The sequence below is a fragment of the Colletotrichum orchidophilum genome (genome assembly GCF_001831195.1).
Source record: "Colletotrichum orchidophilum strain IMI 309357 chromosome Unknown Scaffold_194.1, whole genome shotgun sequence".
Taxonomy (NCBI): Eukaryota; Fungi; Ascomycota; class Sordariomycetes; order Glomerellales; family Glomerellaceae; genus Colletotrichum; species Colletotrichum orchidophilum.
In genome coordinates, this window is record NW_019173150.1 from 41,059 (window position 1) to 63,289 (window position 22,231).

Below are 22,231 nucleotides of genomic sequence, written 5' to 3' on the forward strand. Positions count from 1 at the left end.
ATTCGCGACGGTATTACGCCAGAACAGCCCATTATTTGGTCTGGTCTGCTATTGAGTCAACTACGTCAGGTGATTGATGTGAAGAGTGAGGATAGGGCCTCTTCAGAGAATGAACGGCAACAGCCAGGCAGCGAGGTCAGTGAGAGCACAGCGACCTTGCAGCTGGCTTTAGTGAGAAGACGAAAGAAAGGTGGCGCCAGAGATTGTTCTCGAAACGATATAGAAGAGTGAAGCCTCAGTGTCAGGTCTCGGTCCTGAAGCCGTATGCTGGTCGTTGCGCCAAGTTCGGCTTCGCCTCATCCTGAACGACAGGGTCGTTCCATAGGTCTCCCGTCGGGGAGGGGCCCGCGACCAGGAGGCTCGCAGCAAACGTACACTCGGCACGAGGAGGAAGGGAGCAAGACGCGGTTTGCGAAGAACGTTCAATGATCCCAGATCAAGCATCCTGCAATGATGCGCATAACAATGGCGAAGAAGCGGTGCGGTGGGCAGCATAGGTCGGCCCACCAAGAGGGCGGCGCAATGCCATGGTGCTGCTGAACTGGTAAAATGGCTTGACCCAAGTGCGCGGGAACCAGCCAGACGTTGGCGAAAAGTACGTAGGCTCAGTGCCACCCTGCACGGCTCCTGTGCGTCTCGTCGCCCGCATGTAGACGCGGGTCGACCGTCAGATGTAAGTAAACTTGTGTGCTTGTATGCGTGTGTGCGCGCCGGAGACAGGAGGAGGGAGAGAAAGTGTGTGTGTGTGTTTGTGTGCGTGTGTGTGGTGCCGCCGTATGCAAAACATATATAAGCGTATGCGTCCTATCCCTCCAGGACGATGGAGCCGACGATCAACAGGAGAGAAAACTTTGTCGGCAGCGACGAGCTTTTCGACAACCGAATCTGCTCATCCTCAAGAGACCCCCGTGTCGCGTTACAAGCCAAAACCCACCGTCTGCTCCTCGCCATTCGTCGCACTGCGCGCGCACCTGTCGAAACTTGGCAGCCCCAGTTTCTCTGTCACAACACTCGACGGGCCGAGCCGTCAAACACTATTCGGACGGCTGAATAAAGCCAGACAAGACCGTCCCAACTTCGACAAGATTTGGCAAGGAGAGAAAGATCTGACGAACTCTGGCCGTGTACCGAATCATGATTAATACGCCAACGACAAATACTCGGTCCCATGTCGAGCCGCAAGCAAGCGACATGGCGCTCAAATTCTGCGACCACAAGTCTGTCTGCGGTTGCGAGGAACGGATACCGGCGGACAAGAGTCTATGCGACCGATGCGCCCAAGGGAAATGCTGAGATTCCCAGGCCGAAGCAAAAAAGGGATTGAAAGCCGGAGGGGCAGCTCGACCGGACTTGCGGGATTGGGCCATCGCATGGTACCATATTCAGCTCGAGACGCAGTGGGAGGACAACGCGGACGCCACACGCCAGGCCGAGTCGCATGTGTGGCCGCCGCCGCCTGGAGCATGACTCTCTACCGGATTGCTCCCCAAGCAAAGGATTTGGTTTCAAGTTGATTTGACGCAATGATGATGCGTCACATTTCCGTATGTCGGCAGTCAGCTGCGGCTCTTGCGCGTACAGGATACGGCCATGAGCGTACTATGCAGTAATAGGGGCCGACTGTAAATTGTTGGGAGTTCTTTGCCTTTGGAGGGTGGAATTTGTGTCTCGCATTAGGCACGATGCGAGTAGCTGGGCAAAAAAAGAGGGAGGGGAAGGAAATCTCGAGTTCTGCGCTACCATTACACCGCATACATTAATACATGTGCTTACGAGCGTTGCCATCCTTCCCCCAACACGCCGAGTCGACGAGTTGCCATCAAATAGAAGAAGCCGACTTATTCGGCGCGGTAGGAATCGAAGTGATATCTACAGGGATGCAAGACGGCGGGATCGTGCCGCTGTTGATGTTCGATTGGCACAACGACTGTCGGGAACCGAGGGGGGATGCCGGCGGGCTTATAGTCTGGCATGCAGCGAAACGAGGATCGAGCCGCGTAATCACCCATGTACCACCGGAGATCAACGTGGAGGCGATGAGGAAAAGTAGTACCGGTAGTCGGAAAGGAGAGTTGGAACAGCGGAAATCCCGACAAAGATGAGGAGTTGCCGTCAGATGTCTTTGTTGACGGACAGACGACCTAGAAAGCGGCCCGTTCCTTTTCTGAGGCAACCACGTGGGCGAATCAGCGCGGCGAGCCTGCCTTACCGTTGAGATGGTCCACGAAATTGGCGTCAAAAGCTCGCCATTGGCTCACGGTTGCAGGACCAACGGCCGGCAGTGCCTGACTTGGGTTCATCTTAGACAGTGGTACTGTCTTAGCCACGCATTTCACCTGCTTCCTTCTGCTGCAAGTCAAAATTTCTCAAGGTCTAGAGCAGTCGGTACTCACGTACTGTGTGGGCGTAGGGGAGGGAGCGGCTTGCTCTCTGCGCGCGCGCGCGCGAGCGGAGAGAAAGATATAGAGAGAATTCTGGGCCAGCATTGTTGGCATTAGGCTCATCGTGGTCTAGCTAAGCCCCGATATACAGGAATGAGTTATATGCAGATTGCGCGCAAATTTTGTAGGGGCCCCAATCTTGTATACTACTACAAAGTACACACATGTGAGTCAGGCAAGTTCCTTTGCAAAGATCTCACACCGAAACGGCCCGATGAATGCATCTTTTCACAAAAGTCATTCCATTCCAGAGCCACCGAGGGGCAAAGTGTGAGGTCATCTCATGGTCGTCTCATTCAGAAGTAAATAAAACATAGGAAAAAAGGGCTTATGTGCATCATCTGTCGGGTATGTCTGCAATCATCTCCCAATAGGTATAAACTCCTCCAACCCATCCGACAGCCCAAGCAATAAGTCTATGGCCAGAAGTGAAGGCCACCCGGTAGCCGAGGCTCCAAACCGCTTTCCAAAACACCCAGAAATAGTTGTTAAACATAGAGGTCTCCAATCAGCCTATCCCCAGAGAATAAGAGTGGTATCAGTCGAGAATCGAATTAATGCGTTGTGACTAAGCGATGCGTTGGTGGCCAGGCATGACGTCTAGTTCAGTGCGAGGGCTGCGAGACCGACAACGGCGGCCATGAGGCCGCTCTGGACGAAGAGACCAGATCCAGCGCTCGCAGGACCCGAGGGAACAGCGCTGCCTGCAGAAGTGGGAGCGGCAGAGTCGGCCGAAGTCTTGATGGGGAGGACGGTAGACTTGGTCCAGGGCGCCGAGGCGGTCGGGCCAGCAAAGCTGGTGGAGTTGGCAGCCGGGTAGAAGTGAGACGACGAGGACGACGAAGAGAAAGATGAAGAGGTGGAGGTAGAGGTAGAGGTGGGAATGGAGGTCGTCGAGTTGATGGTAGGCGCAATGGTCGAAGTCGGCGTGTACAGGGGGCATGCGGTATTGGTCGGGTTGCACTTGGTGATAGTAACCGTCTTGGTGGTGGTGGTGGTCTTGGTCGTAGTAGTCTCATCCGCGGACTGAGCGACCGCGACCGAGGCGGCCAGAAGAGTGAAGATGCTGGTGAAACGCATTTTGACTGATGTAGCTAGGATATGTATGCTTTGAGCTTCGGTGTAAGTCAATGTATGGCCAAAGTTGACGAGTTTCCACCGGGGTGAGTTGTGTGCGTGTGCAGGCGTTTGCCGCTAATGAATACAATGTCAAGGGAATGACGGGGCTGTCTTGTCGATATTGACAGATTTGAATGAGAGTAATGTGCAGCAAGAGGCACGATGACGAAGAGCAGTTGCAAGAGAGTGTGGGCACTAGACGCAGCGGTAAGGAGGGCAACGGTGAGGAATCAGGAGCGACAGTGTAAGGCGCATGGGAGGGGGCAGGCGAGGTATTTCTGCTTTTATCAACGACTCGGCCGAACCACGACGATTGCCCAGCAGGGCAGCCGCTGGGCGTGTGGGCTGGCGGAAATTTTGCGAGCGTTGGCCCTTGGGCAAGCCGCAACACGGCGTTTCCTGTGCCTGTAAGGCCCCCCGTCCCGATGGCCCCCATCCCTCCCCCCGTTGGTGTGGTTGGCCAGTGGGTGCGCGAGCGAGGACATGGGGCCAGACTCGTCGATCTGTGCGCTTTGCTCGGCTTTGCTTTTGATTTTTCTCTTTTCTTTCTAGTGCTAATAACCACTACCAGAGCTAGCAAGCAGAACAAGGGGTGAACTGGCCACCAGGCCTGGCCTTGCCCGGGGGATTGCGACGCTGTCGTTTGCTGATCTAACTGTCAAAGTTACGAGCGAGAGAGAGAGAGAGAGGAGAAGCAGATTAGCTGGGGAGATGAGACTCAGAGACCTTCGGAAAGAGGTTGAGAGACAAGACAAGCTTCTCCTTGACCGCTGGAAGGGCCCGGAGAGAGTCGACATGCACAAACATGATACGGATATCCGTATTTTCGTAGGCTATAGCGCACATACACAACAGGGATCGACCGTTTTGGTGCCTTTCCGTGGGAGTGAGTCGTCTGTGAGCACTGAGATCTCAGATGGCCCAGGGGAAGAGGAGCGCAGAGAGAGGTGACATGAGGCCTGAGGGTGTTATCCGATGTCCCAGGGCCAGGCCTTGGGCCAACGAACCAGAAGCGGCTGGTCAATCCGGGCAACGGCACCAAGGGATCGTGTCCAAAATTGGGCCCGCAGGATCCCGTCGTCGGTGGTGGCCCGGGTGATTGGCTGCACAAACATGGCGGTGGGCCGGCACTGCACGGCGCAAGCTTGCGCTTCGCTGACGGGACCTGGCTCTCCTCAGCCTGCAGCTCCCACTGGTTCGTGCCTGCAGAGCCCTTGCGGATCGCCTCCGTCATCCCTGCTAGCAACATGCAGGAACAGCATATCCTGACGCATTGGAAAACAACTCATCCGAATTTGTGAGCAGATGGCAGAGTCAGGACCAGTCAGGGCCGCGGCCCGCCATACAATCTCCAGGTTATCGTTGCCGCCAAGACCAGGTCGATGCTGCGTTGCCTGCTTGCCATGTTCCTCTTCTTCTCGCTGGCTTGCTACACGGGGACGACGCAGCAGACTTGGATCCCTCTCCTCCGGAACGTGGGCGACGTGGGAAATGCGTTTGCCAATCATTGCCCACCGAAACCAGGGATTTTCATCCCCATCACGTCTTTCCCATTCCCTGACCCCGTCCATTTCGAATTTTGTGTCAGAGCTTGAGCTGTTAGTTGGCGCCGCAAAAGTCGCTTGGTTCCGCCACCGTCCTTGGGATTCAACCCATTGCTCTACCCTCCAGCCATGGCGCCAACGCCATTTGTTATCCGCTGGCCAATGGAAAACTTTGGTAACTTAGGGGAGTCGATGAAAGATCTAGCTCGTCTTGAGCCGCGCGACCGGTTTATTTCGGGATCATGCGATTGCATGGAGATGCACAGCATTTGCGCTGGTGTGGCTTTCGGCGGCTGGTACAGCAAACATGTCCCCGTCTGCAATGACGATGTGCATCGTCCCGTTGTTATCGCTCGGCCGATTGAGATTCAGGTCGCTCTCTCTCCTTTGCTCGGTCATTGCGCGGTTCCACGGTGCGACCCCAGGCCTGGGGCCCTGGCAGAAACATCACTCAGGCCGGTCCCTCGCGCAGCCAATCCGGCGACGTCGTCGTGAGTAACCATGAGCTGTTTCCAGAGTACTTCCCTGTAGGAACACTTGCAACTTGGCGTGAGAAATGATCTCAATCATGGGGGGACTCCACCGCCATTTCCCGTTTGGAAGAAGGGGGGTTGCCAGCATTTTCAATGCCAGGGCCCGGGGGATTCCTTATCCAGCTGGTTCGAGCGGGTTCAGAAGCGTACAGAGTGGATATCGTGAATGTCTTCTCTTTTGCAAGATGAGGCCAAGGTGCCAACAAGTAGGCGGTGATGGGCTATGCGAGGGTCTGTGAACATGATGATGTCGACTGCCCCTTGAAATACGGCCTTTGACCCCGATCGTCCTGAAGAAACGGCGCTACCGGCTTCAACACCGCAGCAACCCGATCCAGCGTTGAGAATAGCAATGTTTCGTAACACAGTCGAGAGGCTAGCTTGGACAAACAGTTGACAGCTTTGGTGTCAGAGCGTCAGGGCGACTTTTCGAAGCTGAATCAGGACCTTGAAACGATTGCTCGTCGCTTCTGGACCTTATCGTCACATCGTGCGATTATGCCTTCCGCCTCCACGTTTACTGCAACAGCGGCAGTGGCCTCTCATGAACTATTTGATTTGGTAGTCGGGTTACTGCAAGGACGCCCTTGTTGCGGTTGTTTGGGTGCCATATCTGCGCTGTTTGTAACGAAGTGGGAACGACTTCGTTAAATTAGTCGACGGCAGAGTCGGCGCGCTGGTGGCTGCGCATTGGCCATCCATCCAGACAGTGTCACCTCGAGTTTGCCATTAACGCCGTTCAAATGGCGGCAAATCCGTTGATTCCTGTTTTGTTGTCATGTTCATTTGAAGGTCGTCTGTAGCGCTTGCAGCGATTCGGGATCGGACTGATTTGCGCTTGATCAGAGCTTGCTGACGGCAGCCAAATCACATAATGTCAGCAGAAGGATTGCTCTCAGCCTGCTGAGGGAATGCCTAGCTTAGCCACAAGGGCAAAAACCACAGCCAAAACATTGGGTTTTCTCGTCGAGATCAGGAGGCCTTGATTGACGATGCGGCGTGGTTGAATATCTTTGCACCCCCTCTTTGTGCAGAAAAGGATGAAGTCGCGGCGCTTATCCAGCATTGTACTCGTATCGGACGTATATTGGAGCAACGATGCCAGCGATGCCAGCGATGCCAGCGATGCCAGGTCGGACGGAGGTGCATGCGGGACATGCATGGATGCTTACAGAGTCGTGAGGCGACGATGGACATGAACCCAAGCGAGCGAGTACACGAAGGACGGGAGCCATATTGGTAGTGGAAGGCGCTTATTGCGTGTCGCTTTCCACTTTTGACCACCTCATCTTGCAGTTTTGCCTTGCCAGCTCAGTTGTAGAGCCACCCACTACCTCACTCCCTAAAACCTTGAGCCATCGGCGCCACAGTGATGCCTAGGTAGCGTCCAATAAGGTAACCCGAGAGGCGAGGACGAGCCTGGGCACCTTCCTGCGAGCAGGTACCTAGCTACATTAGGTACCCCGCCCCCGCACAAGATACCTTACTACGGTACCTTAGGTAAGGTCCTCACTCAGCTGAGGAAGGGAGACTCTAGAGCCAAAAGCCTAACATTAATGGTACGTATCCAGAGAGTGCCACTCCTCCAGCCACGACCCTTCGAGTTTCATCTGCGTGGAACCCCCACCGGCCGCCGCTGAACCGCTACCAGGTGCCAGCGAATCATGCCGCACCGCATCGTCTTGCTGGAACGCAGCTACATGTCATCGAGAACCCCCAAGAACCGTCAGTCAGTCACAAGGTACGTAGGTACGTAATGCAAGGCTCCCCACCATGCATATCTCCTTCCATTACAGAGCCTACCACCGCCATTCCTTTCATGTGCATCTCGATAACTCCCAAGTTCATACTGATCGAATCTACCCCCTTAAGCTTCCCAGGAGCTGTCCCTTTTCTCACCTCTCCTCAGAAGCTCTTCCCTACATCCCACCGACTTCGCCCGCATAGAATCATCCCGAATCCAGAACCATGGCGCAGTTGACTGCAACCACTTTCTCTACCGACCCGGCTCTCTGGATCTTCACCTCTTTGACCGCTGGGAATATGCACATCGTCACCGCTACATCCCGTCTCGAGACTATCCTGCGCGCCAACCGAGTCCCCTTCAAAGCCATCGATCTCTCTACCGATGACAAGGCCCGCATGCTTTGGGGTCGCCGTGCCGGCAAAGATGCTTCCGGCCGCCCCAGGAAGCTCCCAGCTCTCGTGCAAGAAGGTCTCGTGCTCGGCGTAAGATATCCCCCTGCCCTCACCTAGGAAACGCCAGGCGACGCCGCCTCCTAACAGCATCCTCTCCATCCAGGACATTGTCGAGATCGAAGAATGGAACGAATACGGCGAGCTAAAGCAGCACGTCAAGATCTACTACGACGAATTTACTATACCAGACATCAACAATAAGCCCAAGGAACCCATCAAGAAGAAAATAATTAAAAAGGTTCCGAAGGGCACGTTGGCAGCGAAAGCCGCCGCCGCTGACTCCTCCTCCGCGCCTGCACCTCCTCCTGCGCCTCCCTTGCCAAAGGACGAGAGCTCAAGTGCCGGAGCAGCTGTCAAAGACAAGCCTGTCACTACACCAAAGTCACCTGTCCAAAGCGCTTCCACCGCTTCACACCAGTCCATCGCCGACGAGGCAGCCAAGAGGGCTAAGGAAATCCGGCTAAAGTCGCTGCGCGAAAAGGTACAGGCAGCCGCAGACAAGAGGGCTGAGAGCGAAGCTGCATCTGTGTCGACTCCGACCGCTGCCGAGCCCGAAAAGAAGGCAGAAACCGTTGCCGAGCCTACCGCTGCCACGCCGGAAACGCCCCGAAAGCCATCCGTGGGAAGCACTGGTAGTGACTCGTCATCACAAAGCGCCAAACCACTGGGCCTACAATCACCGACCACGGGCTCCTGGGGTGCCGCCGCCGCCGCTGCCACCGCAGCCAACCCGGACGCCCTGCGCGAGACGCTTCAGTCGCCGACAACAGCCCGTTGGAAGCCTTCCGATGTTGACAAGCCCGTGACAGTCCACATGGGCGCCGCCGTGGCTTCAGCGTCGGAGGAAGAGATTGCTGCAGTCGAGAGGGCCGAGGCCATCAAGGAGGAGCCCAGTCAGGAGAACTCTGATGAAGACTCCGATGAAAAAGTGTCGCAGAAAAAGATCGCCGAGGTCGAGAAGACGGAGGCTATCAAGGAGGAGCCAGAAAAGGAGGCAGCTGAAGATACTTCCAAGGCTGCTGTGGCGGAGAAGGCAATTGCACCAAAGGAGATCGCGGCGACGGAGAATACCTCAAACCCTGCGAAAGAAGCCAAGACAGCGTCGACTGCGGAAGATGATGACGAAGACGACGATGAAGATGAAGATGATAGCGATGACAGCAGTGAGGATAGCGAAGACGACGAGGATGCAAGTGAATCTGAAACGAAGCCAAAGGGCAATGAGGTGAAGGAGGAGGGTGCTAGGTCGAAAACGGAAGATACGGAACTGAAGACGAAGGAAGTGGCTGAGGCAGAAGCAGTTTCCAAGGCTAAAGAGGCAAAGCCCCAGGGAGACGGGAAGCCTGTGGGAGACGCATAGTCTGGAGGACTCTAGATGGGATGTGGGAACGATGTTGGATGTCGTTGCGGACAAGATGGGTCTCTGAGAGATCTTTTTCGTTGTTGGGGTCGGGGAACTGCAATGTTGACCTCACTCAGACGTCAGCCCTGGGCCCAACTTGTACGCATAGGTTTGTCAAATCAAACGCAGATGTGTTACACTTGCTCACGTCCGATTTAACGCACGACAAGACGTGCATCATGAGGTATATCGAATGGTAATGCTGTAAACTGGTATTTCCACTGCCCACACCCACCTGAACTGAGAAACCCAATTTTGAGGAGAAACTTAGGCGCGCATGTTCGAGACAACCGTGAGCCATCTGGCGGATATTCACCTCGCTGGGTTTACATGGAGCCTTTTTTTTCTTGGTCCCTTTGGTCATCTTATCTGCTTTTTCTTACGACTTGCTTAAGGATCTCCAATTGCGCCTAAGTAATTACAAAGAGCGTAAAGAACAGCAGAGATTTGACATGGTTCCGTGAGACAGGCAGTGGTGTCAGGTCCAAAGTACGACGAGGGTTTCGAATGCTCGCTCGCATCGTGCTCGATCACGCTGCTTTTCGAGCCAAAGGCCATGGGTTGTTTCCACCAGCCTTTTTGCCACTTGATGTCTCGAGGCGGTGGGTACCTTTGGGGGATATCATAATCATGCTCTCAAGGACCATCGGACCTGGGGTTTGCCTTGCGGATGTCCGAGATTCTTGCTTCAAGCGGATGGAGAACCTGCGCTTCGGTCTTTTACAGGTTACATTTTCAATATAGAAAGAATATACTTCCTGAGGAAAACACTAGGACGCCGGCAGCCATCAGCAGCACTCGCAGGTAGAGGGAGGTATATATATATTTATGCCCTTCGGCAGAGTTGCATCACCTCTCGTCTCCAAACTAGAAGCAAGCAAAGTGTGGTGGCGTTCCAAGAGCTGTACTTCGAGTCAACAAAAAGGTAGTAAAATAATACATCCCCAGCAAAAAGCAACGTGCAATCATCAGTCGGGTGAGTAGTGAGTGCACGTACTTTTTACATGGATACGGGGGAAAAAATACCATCCTTGGCGATAATGGCAAGACCTGCATGGCGTGTAGCTCCGCAGACTTGCGTCGGCCAGCACTCGCACAGGACAACATGAAGGGTGGGAGCCTTTCGTATTCGAGTTGATGGCGAGAAGAAGCCATGTGACTTTAGCCAAGTGCTCTGCAAACCTTCTCATGAAAGCCACGGGACGGATGGATGCTTCAAGCTTTCGCCTCGGTCTTCTAGATTATCATGAAGGGAATACATCCCGAGTAATGGAGATCCGTGGAGATTGTTGAGAGGTGAGTAGTGGACGGAACCCAGTCGTGTGACAAAAGATTGACGATCTGATTAATTCGAGAAAGCACGGATGGGTAATCGAGATTCCTTGCAACCCGGCACACCCAGCCTTAGGGTTGGCCGTGAAAAGAGAGGAAGACTGCATCATCTTTATAAAGTCTAAGGCGGATATAGATTCAACTTCTGCAAAGACTCAAAATACCACCGGGACATGTCTCCCCGGTCTGGTCACACGGTGCAAAACAAGACATCTCTAACAAATCACGATGCAATTACAAGTCAGATGATTAGTGTGTGTACTTTTGTATTGATGCGGAAAATCAGCTGGGGCAAAAAACACTTCTTCCATCATGTGTGCGTTCATCTAAACGACAATGTGTTGACGAGAACATTTCCCCGGGAAAACGAGGCTTGCCCACTGCCAGTTGCCCTGTTTCCCCCATTGCCCCGAGCGTACGACACAAAAACCAAAACAATGTCTGGGAGCAAAAAGAACCAGCAATGAGAAATACAATTACAATACAGTCCAGAACCCATAATGCCGCCCCGTAAACGCCTAAAAAGCCAAAGTAGGTTTGAACCGGCCGATTGCCGAGCCAGGTATAATATGCATCGAATGCCTGGGGAAGGGGGAGAGAGATAGAGAGAGAGATGCCGCGACCCGTTCATCATCATCGTCATCGTCGCCGTGTCATGGACATCATGCCGGTCAAAGCCGGCTTGCACCCGTAAACACCATCCCAGTTTGCCGCAATCTCCAAGGTTACCAGAACCCAACGCCAATTCATGCAGAACAACATGGACCGGTCGTGATCATCATCATCATAAGTGGTTAATAAGTCGTCGGTCCGAGTCTCGTGGTCCAAAGTGAAGACTCAAGATCGAGGGCCAGGCTGGATGGCTCTGCGTGACACCTAGGCGCCAGAGACCTTACGGGCCGTCGATGCTGCCGTGGCTGACGTTGCAGAGGTACCTACGCTGCCAACACGGCCGCTCGTCTTGCGTACTCCATCCTTGGACCTCGGTGACTCACCCGATCGCTTACTGCCACGAACCTTGGTGAGAATGCCGGATGCGCTGCTGACTCTATCCACTTGCTTGACGCGTGATGTTCCGAGATTTTCAACGTCATTGCTGGCGTCGTTATCAATGTACGTCTGATACACAGCAGCGGCCGAGTGGCTAACTGAGCGCTTTTCACTGCGACCAGGCGATGCGGAAGGCTTCCGATGCGAGCGCATGCGGAGGAGCACTTCTTCATCCGACTCGGCGCTGTGGGAATGTTTGTGGACTGTAATGACCTCGGCGTCGTGGTGTATGCCTGTTTCCTCTTCGACTGTTGCGGTGTACGAAGTTGATCTTTGGTATGGGTGATGACGGTCTGCCCTATTGGTCTTCCTTGGCTGACCGGGTGTCGGCGCCGGGAGGTAGTCTTCCTGAACCCCAATGTTATTGCGGTCGTGGTCGACTTCGCTCAGCGGCGTTCGGTTCGAGGTGCTGCGGTGCGGGGGCGTGGATGCTTGACCGGCACGAATCGAGGTCTTTTGCATGGCACGAATCGGGGTGCTGGGAACAGCAGCGTTGGCGGCCATCTCCTTGCGAAGCTTGCGCTCAATGCGCTCCTCGATCCACCACTCACGGAAGATGCCCTGGTTGATGTGAAGCCAATGCTGCTGGGGACCGACGACCATACCGGGGCGCATGAAGCGCATGAAGGCAATGATCTCGTTAGCTGTGAAGCCGTGACGGTAGATGAGGTATGCGCCGATGAGGCAGCCTGTTCTTCCGAGGCCTGCTTTGCAATGGACAGCGATGCCCTTCTTCTTGACGGTGATGGTCTCGTGCGCCAGCCTGATGAACTTGCGGACAGTGGTGAGAGGCGGGCAGGTGCCGTCGTCGAAGATCATGTCAAGGTGAGAGATGCCCATTGACTCGAAGAAGGACGGGGAGTACAGAGGCGAGTTGAGACGAACGACGAGGCCGATGTTCCTCTCGGTGAAGTGCTTGAGGACGTTCTTGAAAGGCTGGGGAAGCGTCTTGTTGGCATCCAGCTGTCCGAGCGACTTGGGGAGCGCATCAAACTCCTCGGTGCCTTCGAGGACTTTGGCAACCGGTGTGTGTTGGGGCGAGGCAAAGGCCAGGAAGTGTGGCGTGATCCAGTTGAAGTCTCCGTGCTCCACTCTCTCATACTTCTCGTACTCATCGAGGTCAAAGTTATCCAGGGCGCAGCAGCCCTCCTCTTTGGCCTTCCAGACGCCATATACGACGTCCTGGACGGTGATTCCATAGTCGGCCTGACTGTATCCAGCATCACGGAAGGGCATCAGAGGTGGGTCGACTTGGGCGATGGGCGCCAGGGCCAGGTGCGGGGGCCAGTTCTGGATGAGCACCATGTAGCAGGCGAGCATGCAAGCAGCGTTGGCGCGACCTTGAAGACTGTTAGCTGAACGATTTTCACGACGACGAAGGCCATTTCTCATTGCGACTCACTTCTGGGGTCGGCTCTGCTCCAGAAGACGATTGGGCGATCCTTGTTCTCCTTGGCACCGAGTACGTCATGGAACTGCAGGGCGAAGCGGTACAGATGGCCAATATGGAGCGGGCCGAAGTCGTGGTGAAAGGCGTTGTACAGGAGTGCGTCGTCGACAGTGAAATAGTAAGGCGTTTGGCGGGCGGAGGTCTGAACGGGCGTAGGGCCCTCGGCGGCTCTCTGTGATCGCTTTCTAGGTGAAGACTGGGCAGTCTCGCCGTAGGGGAATATGGTTTCGGCCGTGGGAGGGTGGATATAAGCGGCCAGGTACAGCCGATCTGGAAGCCAAGTCAGAAGGGAGACGGGAAAGAAGGCGCAAAAGAGATAGGGATGAAGCTGTGGCAAGGCATAGTTGTAGCTGTTGCATGTTGGGCTCACGTCGGCTTGCGACGACCGAAGTAACAGAGACGGCGCACAATAAGGATGCGACATGATTGCGATGCTGGGGCGGGCAATGCAGGATTGGGAGTTGTTGGGCACGCGAATACACACCTGGGATGTACTCAATGACCTGGCCCATATTGGGGCTCTTGGACGAAGGCGCCATTGGATTCGCAAGTCTCTATTTCCTCTGAAGCTATATCGGGGGACTTGGAGGAGGCAGTTGCTTTCGGCGCCGGAAGTAGAGATGCAATTAAGGAGCCTGGGGGTCGAATGAACAAGGCAGGTGCCGAGCGGAGATTGTCCAGAGGCGAGGCTACTCCTTTGTATGCAAAGTAATGCGCGCGCAAGAGAACTCGGGAAGGCGGTCCCTGTGGAAGTATCGAGCAGCAATGGGTGCGGGTTGGTGAGCGGGTGGGCAAGAATGTTGAAATGGCTGGTCTGAAACAATAACAACAACAAGCGGCAGTAGCTACACCTTTTGGGTCGGGGGGTTTGGATGTTTGGTCTGGGTAGAACTGGACCAAAAAAGCTGCGACACCCTGCGGGAAGAGAAGGAAGCGCAAGCACAGCAACCCGACTCAAGGGAGATGCGAAAAGGGCGGACAAGACAATCGAGAGGTCTATTGAGGATGAGGTAAAAGGAAGGTATTGCGAGGCGCAAAGGAGACCGAGTGACGGTGTTTTTGTATGGTTTGCTGTGTGTTTTGCTCAAGCGGTCAATATGGGGCCGGCCCAAAACAGCAAGGGTCGGTTGTTGTTCCCTTAGCCTTGTGTGCCCCCCTGCACCGCACTGCTGTGTGTGTCTGGTCCAGTGTTGTGCTGGCTGCCGGGCTGCCAGGTCCGTTGTCAAGACAACCTGCCAGGGGAAGCACTGACCAAGGGCGCCTCCTGACGGATTGATCGAACCGTCCCATTGGCTCACAACGCCTCAGGCAAACGCACCCGCCTCAGATCCCGCTTGGCTACCAGGGAGCTACCACGACATCGACAGTCTTTCCTCACTAACTAGACCCTTTGGAGCGTCTGACGGCTGTTGACCACCGCCCCATGCGCAAAAAAGCCCCCTTATCTTCTCCAGATTGTATCGGATTATTCCAACAACGACAACAACCAAGGCAAGGCAGGTACAGATACCGTCTCCGCATGAGCTGGTTCTAGGCTTTCCAGGTTGCTTATCGGGCGGCACTGCATCGATCATCAGACACATCTGCGTTGCGCCAGGGCAACCCCACGTTGCGCATCACTGTCTGTGGACTCTTAACAGTGGAATCTGGACAAGGGAAAACACATTATCCATCCCTCCGAATGGAACCAATAGAATATGCGCAAGTGAACAAGTCACCTTGGGGACGGCCCGAGAGCCCTGTGCGCTCGTTGCGTTGCTTGATTCTGTGCGGGTGTCACACACAACCTTCTGGTGCCGCCATGGAAACAAGCCCGTGTGATGGCGGGGCACTTACACTAGGTGCCTAGGCAAATAGGTAGGTAAGCCGCTTATTGTGTGGTTTGTGTAAGCCAAGGTACGTTACTTCGCCAGTAGGATATTTGCCAGTGCCTGCCGGAAAGGAATTTCTTGCGCCGCCAATGACGACTTTACCTTCTCTTGCTCATACTTCCGAAAGGAAAGATTTCCCTTTTCCCCGCAGGGCCGCCGCAACAGCGCAACAGCGACTTACGCATTCCCTAATTCACCCCTCCTCTACATTTCACATCAACCGCAAAACGCCGCCGCCGTCGCCCAAATCTCCAACCATGGCCGTCCACAAAACCATTGACGACGAATTCCCCTGCTCGCTGTGAGTTGTCGCATACAACACCTCCCCCCTCCCCCCTCTTCCGCATGGGCCTCCTCTTCTCCTCGTATCCGCGAGTAAAACAAAGGGAAAATAAAAGGCTGAGACAACGAGCCAATAGAACAATCAACGTCCCCTTCCCGACCCCGCGCCTAGCCTCCGTCGCACATAAGGCCCTCGCTGTCGACCAGGAGCTCTCACCCCTCGTCAGGCGCACCTTTTCCATCGATGGCGACGCATCATCATCCTCCTCCTCCTCCTCTCCGGGCACCGTCGACGCCGACGCCGCCTCTGTCCTTCGCGTACACTACAAGGCCACCACGAATCGCATGCTCCGCGTCGCCGTCAACGGCCTCATGGAGAGCCTCAACCTTGTCGTTGAGGTTATGGAGGAGCTGGACGTCGATGTCCTGGAACACAACCGAGATTCATCGCAATGAGAAGTCAAGAATTGGGACCGAGGGACTATGGGCATTGCTGCATATGTCAAAAGAAGCAAGACAGACAAAAAGAAGGAAGGAAAGAAAAAGGCCAAGAACAATAATCTTGGGAAGGAGGGAAAGCGCGCATGCAAGGCACCTCACGTGCGAAGGGAACAGGAGACGGAGAACGATGCATCATGATTTCATTTTACATTTTGTGATACCCTAGAATATACAGCCACATGACATGTGACATGATCAGCGGGTGCCGATGCTCTCTATCAAGCCCGAGTCTAGATTTGCTTTCCAGATTCTCTGAGCCGAATAGCCTTCGCTTGCGCCAGCAATGAGCCCTGAGTGTGGCCAGATGCAAAAAAGGCACGAGAATATGCTTCCTAACAAATATACAGTTCCAGATATTCCTCTATGCCCTCCCTTGGATTACTTCGTATATCATGCCTCGCTCCGGTCTCTCGACTACCTTTCTAGCCCATTAGGCCCGTCATTAGATATGCGCCCAAATCAGCCCTCAACCGTCTCCTTCTGATCCAGAGATTTTTCCTTGAGCTCCAACTTCTTCTCCGCCTCCTCGGCTCTCTTGTTGGCATCGGCAACTTCCTGCTTGAGCTGCTTGATGTACTCGATGGCCAGCTCAACGGTACTGGCCTTGCTGTTCGGTGCCCCTCCGGCCTTGGCCTCTTTTTCCCTCTCCTTACGTTCTTCGCTTTCACTCTTGGACTCCTTTGGCGGCTGTGGCAACAGCGTCGCAATCTCCTGCAATGCCGAGTTGATTCGGTTTCGTCGGCCCTGTTCCGCAATCTTGTGGGACGTGCGTTTTGATGTGAGGTTCGTTGACAGCTCGCTGGGATATGTCACACCGGGCACGGTATTGCCTTCGAGGATGTTCTGGTAGTTAGACTTTGACATCAACAGACGAGATGCCGTGTCTTCGGCGGACATGCCGGGCGTTCCAGGCAAGAGCGGCTTGATGCTAGGGGAAATCCTCGGCCGCAACGCAGGCGACACGTGCACCGAACTCACGCTTCCCCTCTTGCTCTGACTACCTCTGGCCAACAGCTTTGGCGTTTTCCTCGCCGATGGACCTGAAGATCCGGGAGCAAGGTTCGGGCTTGCGCTTGCCGAAGCCGCAACGATGGGTTTGGCAAATACAGGCGACGGGAGCGGTTGGAAGGACGAACCCATCATCGCACCAGGATCCGAAGGCGACTGTGTTGGCGTTGCCGTGTCCAGTCTTGGGGGCTTCGCTTTCGAAGAAAAGTTCACCGACTCGGGTAATTCGAATGATTCGATGTGGTCTGATGGGCCTAGATCGAGAGGGTTTGACGAGGCGGAGTTATTCGCACTAGAAGCGGGCAGCTTCATGAGAGAGGCCGGGGTGGCGGGAGACGGCTTCCCCTGGACGTGGGCCGGCATCGCAGGATGAGGCTGAGGTTGAGGCTGAGGTTGTATGAAGGGTGATTTGCTCGATTGCTTCTGTTGCGGAAGGGGCGGCGGCGGCATGTCTGACAGGTTCTCAGGCGACACCGACGCATTTTCAGACTCCTCGCTGCTCATCGGGGCTGGCAGCGCAGTCGAGGGAAGCATCTGATCCAACCCATCCTCATTCACTTCCCGCATCTCAGAGAGAGCCTGCGAGACCATCTTTGGCGTGGGCGTTGCCTTTCTGCGCTGCGGTTTCGAAATTGGCGACTGTCGTACACTGGCCTTGGCCTTTGCCCTTGATGCATTGGTTTTGCGAGCCTTCTTTGATAAGTCTACCACCGGCAGTTGCGTGGTTGTCGTCTCAATGTCCATCTCGGCTGGTGAGTTGTGGGCTGAGAGGGACGATCTACGATCGTACAGGAGTCCTTGATCGCTTTGCGCGTGCAATGCTGGTGATGTGAGAGGGCTGAAGTATGCGCCTGGGATGGTAAACCCGCCGGCTTCCATCTGGAAATGAGGGTCTAACGGTGTCACTGCCGGAGAGACTAACGGGGTGAAAGCCATCTAGAACAGTCAACCAAAGGTTCTCGTTGCGCTGCAAGGGGAATCAACTCTTACGTCTTGCTGCTCCTTCATCCTTTGATACCTGTTGCCAAACATGGGTGTCTGGCTCTGGTCTGTTGAGTAGAACTGATTGCTGGCGGGCGGCATTTCGAGACTTTGGGGTGTCGGGGGAACAGCATGCGTCTGGCTCGCATAGTATGCGACCTGTTGTTCTTGTATCTGGCGATGTTGCTGCTGCATCCTTTGCTGCTGCAGGTACTGTATCTGCGCGTCGATCTCCGTGATGGCATCGGTTGATGCCGACGGGGGGATCATTTGAGTCTGAATGGCGGGATGCGCGCCGGCCGTCGTCATGTTGATCAGCTGCGCTTGCATGGCCGAGGCGGCATTTCCCATTATCATGGAGGTGTCGGTTCCTCCCATCTGGGTGTCGAGCTGCTCGCGGCCGGACTGGTGCATGATGCCAGGCCCATTGCCCGTCTGGTAGTCGTTGAAGTCGAACGGCATCGCATCGCTGAGATTCCCCATTCCACCCAAGTCCAAGAATTGCTGGAACTCCTCATCGTGATTTGGCGCCAAGGCCGAATCCTGGGGGTTCCATGAGGCGGCGTCCATCATGGCTACACTGAACACCGCGGCTCCGGGTCGGAGAATTCAAAGCCCGAAATGTAAATGGCGCTGTTGTCGGTACACCGTCGAGTCTCGTTGAAGTTTCCTTTTGCACGATTCGTTTCGCCAAAGCCAGATCAATGACCTCGATTAGCGTGATTGCAGGTCGATAGAGACAGTCGTTTGAGTAAATCGAGGGCGAGGTCGGTCAGAGGGCTCGATAGGTTGCGCATAAGGCAAGGTATGGAACCTAAAGGCACCGGAAGGCTTGTCGTGGGGTTATGTTCGAGGTGCGTGGGGAACACGGGGCGAAAATGTGTCGGGCGCAAAGTATAGAGCGCAGTGCCTCGCGCCGAATAATTTCGGTGGAAAACTTCGCTCTCTCACTGCCAAGAAAAGTCGATTTTTTGAGTAGTTTGAGAATGAATGATGGACGAGGTCGAGAAAAGGTGGTGGAAACAGGAAAACCTGCCTCTCTCGGTGGAGAGAGAGGCTGGAGAGGACGAGCCGACGGCGAGGAACCCAGAGGCAGTGGCAGCGGCAGCGGCACCGAGCGAGCAGGTGATAGTGGGGGGAGACACACCTAGAGAAGGAGGTGGGACGGGGTGCATTCAGATGGACTGCCATTGGCAGCCGGTGAGTGGTTGATGAGCCTGTGGACACATTTTTTTTTGCGCAGACGGGCGGATCCAAGCTTTGGGACCTCAAATACCTGCCAGGACATGGATGTCAAGTGAACTGGCCCGTGCCCAGCACATTCTAGCCCCCAAGGACTCCCCGGTACAGCGGGCTTTATTTTTATTTTTTTTGGTGGTTGTTGGTGAGGAAGATAGATTGGTCGTACCGACCGAGACGCGATTAAATTGGGAAATCGAGAATATACCAAATACTCTGCCCAGTACTCCGTACGGGTATAGTATACCTGACCAAGGACCCTGTCTGAAGCACCTTGCCGACGGGAACATGTCTCGTTGGCGGATGCTGTACCTACCAGTAGCGACTCCCGCTAGCATCTGCAGATCTCGGATCGTCAGCAGGTGAGGTGGGATGCGGTCACAGGACGAACCTGAGCATCCCCTCTGGTGATTCTCGCTGGCACGAATGCCAGATATGGCAGCAAGGATCCTTTGTGCTGAAGCCGCATTCGATGATTGTTTGATACGAAACGACTGCCCAGCACGGTTTCATGTCCGATCTCTCACCGTCCGGGAATATCCACCTTCGCTTCAAGCATTTCCTTGCCTCTGAACACTCCCATCTCTCCGAAGACAACGCAACAACACGAGGTAATTAATTAGGCAGTGAGCTTTTGGACCAAGTTCGAGTTGCCTGCCCTAGGGGTTCTCTCGTCTGTGCTCAACCCGACCCTGTCCAACCTTCTCCACAAGACAAGAAACCTCCTCTTTTCTCCCAAGTTTCAACTGACAGCAGGTATCTGTACACCATTTTCAGATAGCCCATATGGGACTTGAAATGATTGACGGGGACACCGCGACCTCGCGACCTGCCTGCAATGGCTGGTATACCTCCCCGAATATCGCACTCACCGGAGAGTTCAATAATTAAGACGGGACGAGGCGAGAAATTTTCTCACACGATGTCTTTTTACGGACAAGCGCTCCGATCACACCGAGGTCTTAAGCCAGCAAGATTAACTTAAAGTGGATCTGGTCCCCTGTCGGTAACGGCGCCGGCGCCGCGCCACCCAAGTTGGTCGCAAGCGAACTCAAGCTTTAACCGCTCCAAGCCCGGCTTCTCGCTGTTGCTTCCATACTAAGGAACCTTGAATACCAGGTGAGGTACTCCGTAAGGTAGGTAAGCTTCCCAGCCGCCTATAAGATACAACCCGCAGCCAAGCTCGTCATGGCAGACGTCAAAAAGGGAGGTAGGCAGGCCGCAGAGTGGCTCTCGCCGGCGGGCGGCCACTCGGGGGTTTATTTCGGGTCTCCGCCTCGATGCTGACACGTACTGCAGCGCGATTCTTATTATACAGCCCGAAATCGGTGCTGCACTGCCTGCAAGTCATGAGTGATGACTATGTACAATGTAAGGGTACCAGAAAACGGGGTCAGGCGAATGATGCAACCTGTAGTCTTTGATTTAATTAGGATGACAGGTATTTGGGTACTGCGGACTAGGGACTGCCGTTGGGCTCTGGGGGTCCATTGAGATTCATGAAAAAGAACCTCACCATCAAGGAATGCCCTTGTTGCCACTTTTGGCACTCACACGAGTTGCTCACGTTACCGAGTGACGACCGGAGTTCCCCCCCCTCTCAACCTATGGCCGCCCCTCTCGAATAAAGAGCCTGTTATCTTTCTATCCCAACGGCAATGTGGCATATGACACTCTGACATAAGTGCCATAGGGTAACCCTACGTTGCATTACCTTGTACATCCACTCACCTTGGTTGAGTGGTTTATGAGCGATGGTTTCGCCCGGAGACTGACCGTGGCCATACGGTATGCCTCGCAGGTGAAGTTCCTTAGGTACCTTGAACGGAAGTTCTAGAACACCGCCGTCAATGTGCCTGCCTCCGACCTGGTGGGGGTTGAAGGGCGGGGGCCGAAGGTGCAGATTCCCGACTGCAACCATGATTATGTCAGCTGCATCAGTGCTCCGCTGCACCTGCACCTGCACTTGCACTTACTACGTACACTTACACTGACACATCCCCGGGATGACATGCCGCCGCCTTCGTTTCTGATATCAAAACCTTTCACTCATCGTCGCTTCCCAGCGATTGTCTTGGATATTCGGACCTGTCACTTGCGTCATCAACCAGGGAGGGGACCTAGGTTTATACGTAGTTTCCCATCAATCTCACACGTACATGTCTGCGCTCTCAAGTCTAGGACCCCTGCACGAAGCTTCCCAAGCCTCTCTTCGGCGTAAGAATCAACTTGCAATGCCACTAACGCTCTATAACTGCATCGCTTGCATTTTGGCTCTGCCTTGCCATAAGGCGGCTTGAGCCACTGCCAAATTCCCATTTGATCATCAAGGCATCATTTCATTCCCTGCGTCTCTCGTCCGTCATCTTCATTCATCTGCCTCCACCCAAGCAATCATTTCAACGTCATCGACACCTTTCTTATTCACCGTTAGAGGCAAACACGCCGATCTCGAACTATGCCTTGTCATCCTACACCCGGCACTCCTTGTTGGCGGTGCTGCCTTTCATCATGCTGATTAAGGCTCTCGACAGCGAGCAAGCCGGCTGCAATCGTTTGGTTGAAAGTCCTCAAGCCCATTTCCCATAATTTGAGTGCAACTTAATCGACCAGACAACTTAGTGCAAAGGTCACACACTTCAGCCTCCGCCTTTTGTGTGGGACTAGTATTGACACATCCGGATAGCTCCTCAGCAGCTCCCTCGGTCACAACTGTGCTGCGATTATGGGCATCCACCTCAGCCATGTTTGACTTCTTTACCTCCGGAAGGCCGGACTTACACTCATCCAGCTGCTGGTCAGCGAAAATTCCCACGACTCCCTTGATGGGATAGTGGATCGCCTCATTGCGGCTGAAATCAGCCCTTTTGTTCGAAATTTATTTTTCGTACCAAGCCTGTCCGCAACGATCATACAGCCATGTCGGACGTCGGCCTTCCTGAATCGCCGTGTGGGATATGCGCGCTCTGTTGCAAAGAATTTTGCGGGGAGAAGACGGACCCGGGCCACGCTCGTCTAGCCGAAGTCACCATCCGCATCCCCCTCTTACTAATAGGCCAATCAATGACCTACACTAATTCTCTACTCAGAATCACAACAGGGTCTCGAGGCCGTTGACTATCGCTGCGCTTAGGCTTTAAACTCCCCCAAACAGCAATGCCAGCAGATTAACCCTTTGCTCCCGGCTCTCCTGCGTGGTGCAATAGCTGACTAACATGAATCCAAGTCAATATGCGAACTAGGCCGTTGACGAACCTGATTATCGGGTCTGCTGGTAAC

The 22,231-nt window shown here is 54.5% G+C and overlaps 7 protein-coding genes across 7 annotated transcripts; 2 read left to right on the forward strand and 5 right to left on the reverse strand.

Annotated features, from left to right (window-relative positions):
• Positions 1–3,041: 3,041 nt before the first annotated feature.
• Positions 3,042–3,521, reverse strand: CORC01_13472 (uncharacterized protein; the record flags this gene model as incomplete). The annotated part of the gene is made up of 1 exon (XM_022625089.1): positions 3,042–3,521. The coding sequence occupies one exon, from the start codon at positions 3,519–3,521 to the stop codon at positions 3,042–3,044; it is 480 nt and encodes a 159-aa protein (XP_022468406.1).
• A 738-nt stretch (positions 3,522–4,259) lies between these two features.
• On the reverse strand, positions 4,260–5,131 carry CORC01_13473 (uncharacterized protein; the record flags this gene model as incomplete). Its single annotated transcript, XM_022625090.1, has 3 exons — positions 4,260–4,393; positions 4,674–4,796; positions 4,882–5,131. 3 exons carry the CDS (start codon positions 5,129–5,131, stop codon positions 4,260–4,262), a joined length of 507 nt encoding a protein of 168 aa, XP_022468407.1.
• A 2,474-nt stretch (positions 5,132–7,605) lies between these two features.
• Positions 7,606–9,196, forward strand: CORC01_13474 (uncharacterized protein; the record flags this gene model as incomplete). The annotated part of the gene is made up of 2 exons (XM_022625091.1): positions 7,606–7,866; positions 7,940–9,196. 2 exons carry the CDS (start codon positions 7,606–7,608, stop codon positions 9,194–9,196), a joined length of 1,518 nt encoding a protein of 505 aa, XP_022468408.1.
• A 1,696-nt stretch (positions 9,197–10,892) lies between these two features.
• CORC01_13475 (uncharacterized protein) lies at positions 10,893–11,207 on the reverse strand (the record flags this gene model as incomplete). Its single annotated transcript, XM_022625092.1, has 1 exon — positions 10,893–11,207. One exon carries the CDS (start codon positions 11,205–11,207, stop codon positions 10,893–10,895), a length of 315 nt encoding a protein of 104 aa, XP_022468409.1.
• Positions 11,208–11,446: 239 nt separating this feature from the next.
• CORC01_13476 (dual specificity phosphatase) lies at positions 11,447–13,609 on the reverse strand (the record flags this gene model as incomplete). Its single annotated transcript, XM_022625093.1, has 3 exons — positions 11,447–12,960; positions 13,023–13,340; positions 13,555–13,609. The coding sequence occupies 3 exons, from the start codon at positions 13,607–13,609 to the stop codon at positions 11,447–11,449; spliced, it is 1,887 nt and encodes a 628-aa protein (XP_022468410.1).
• Positions 13,610–15,198: 1,589 nt separating this feature from the next.
• CORC01_13477 (uncharacterized protein) lies at positions 15,199–15,679 on the forward strand (the record flags this gene model as incomplete). Its single annotated transcript, XM_022625094.1, has 2 exons — positions 15,199–15,242; positions 15,361–15,679. 2 exons carry the CDS (start codon positions 15,199–15,201, stop codon positions 15,677–15,679), a joined length of 363 nt encoding a protein of 120 aa, XP_022468411.1.
• Positions 15,680–16,183: 504 nt separating this feature from the next.
• CORC01_13478 (helix-loop-helix DNA-binding domain-containing protein) lies at positions 16,184–18,283 on the reverse strand (the record flags this gene model as incomplete). The annotated part of the gene is made up of 2 exons (XM_022625095.1): positions 16,184–17,668; positions 17,723–18,283. 2 exons carry the CDS (start codon positions 18,281–18,283, stop codon positions 16,184–16,186), a joined length of 2,046 nt encoding a protein of 681 aa, XP_022468412.1.
• Positions 18,284–22,231: the final 3,948 nt, after the last annotated feature.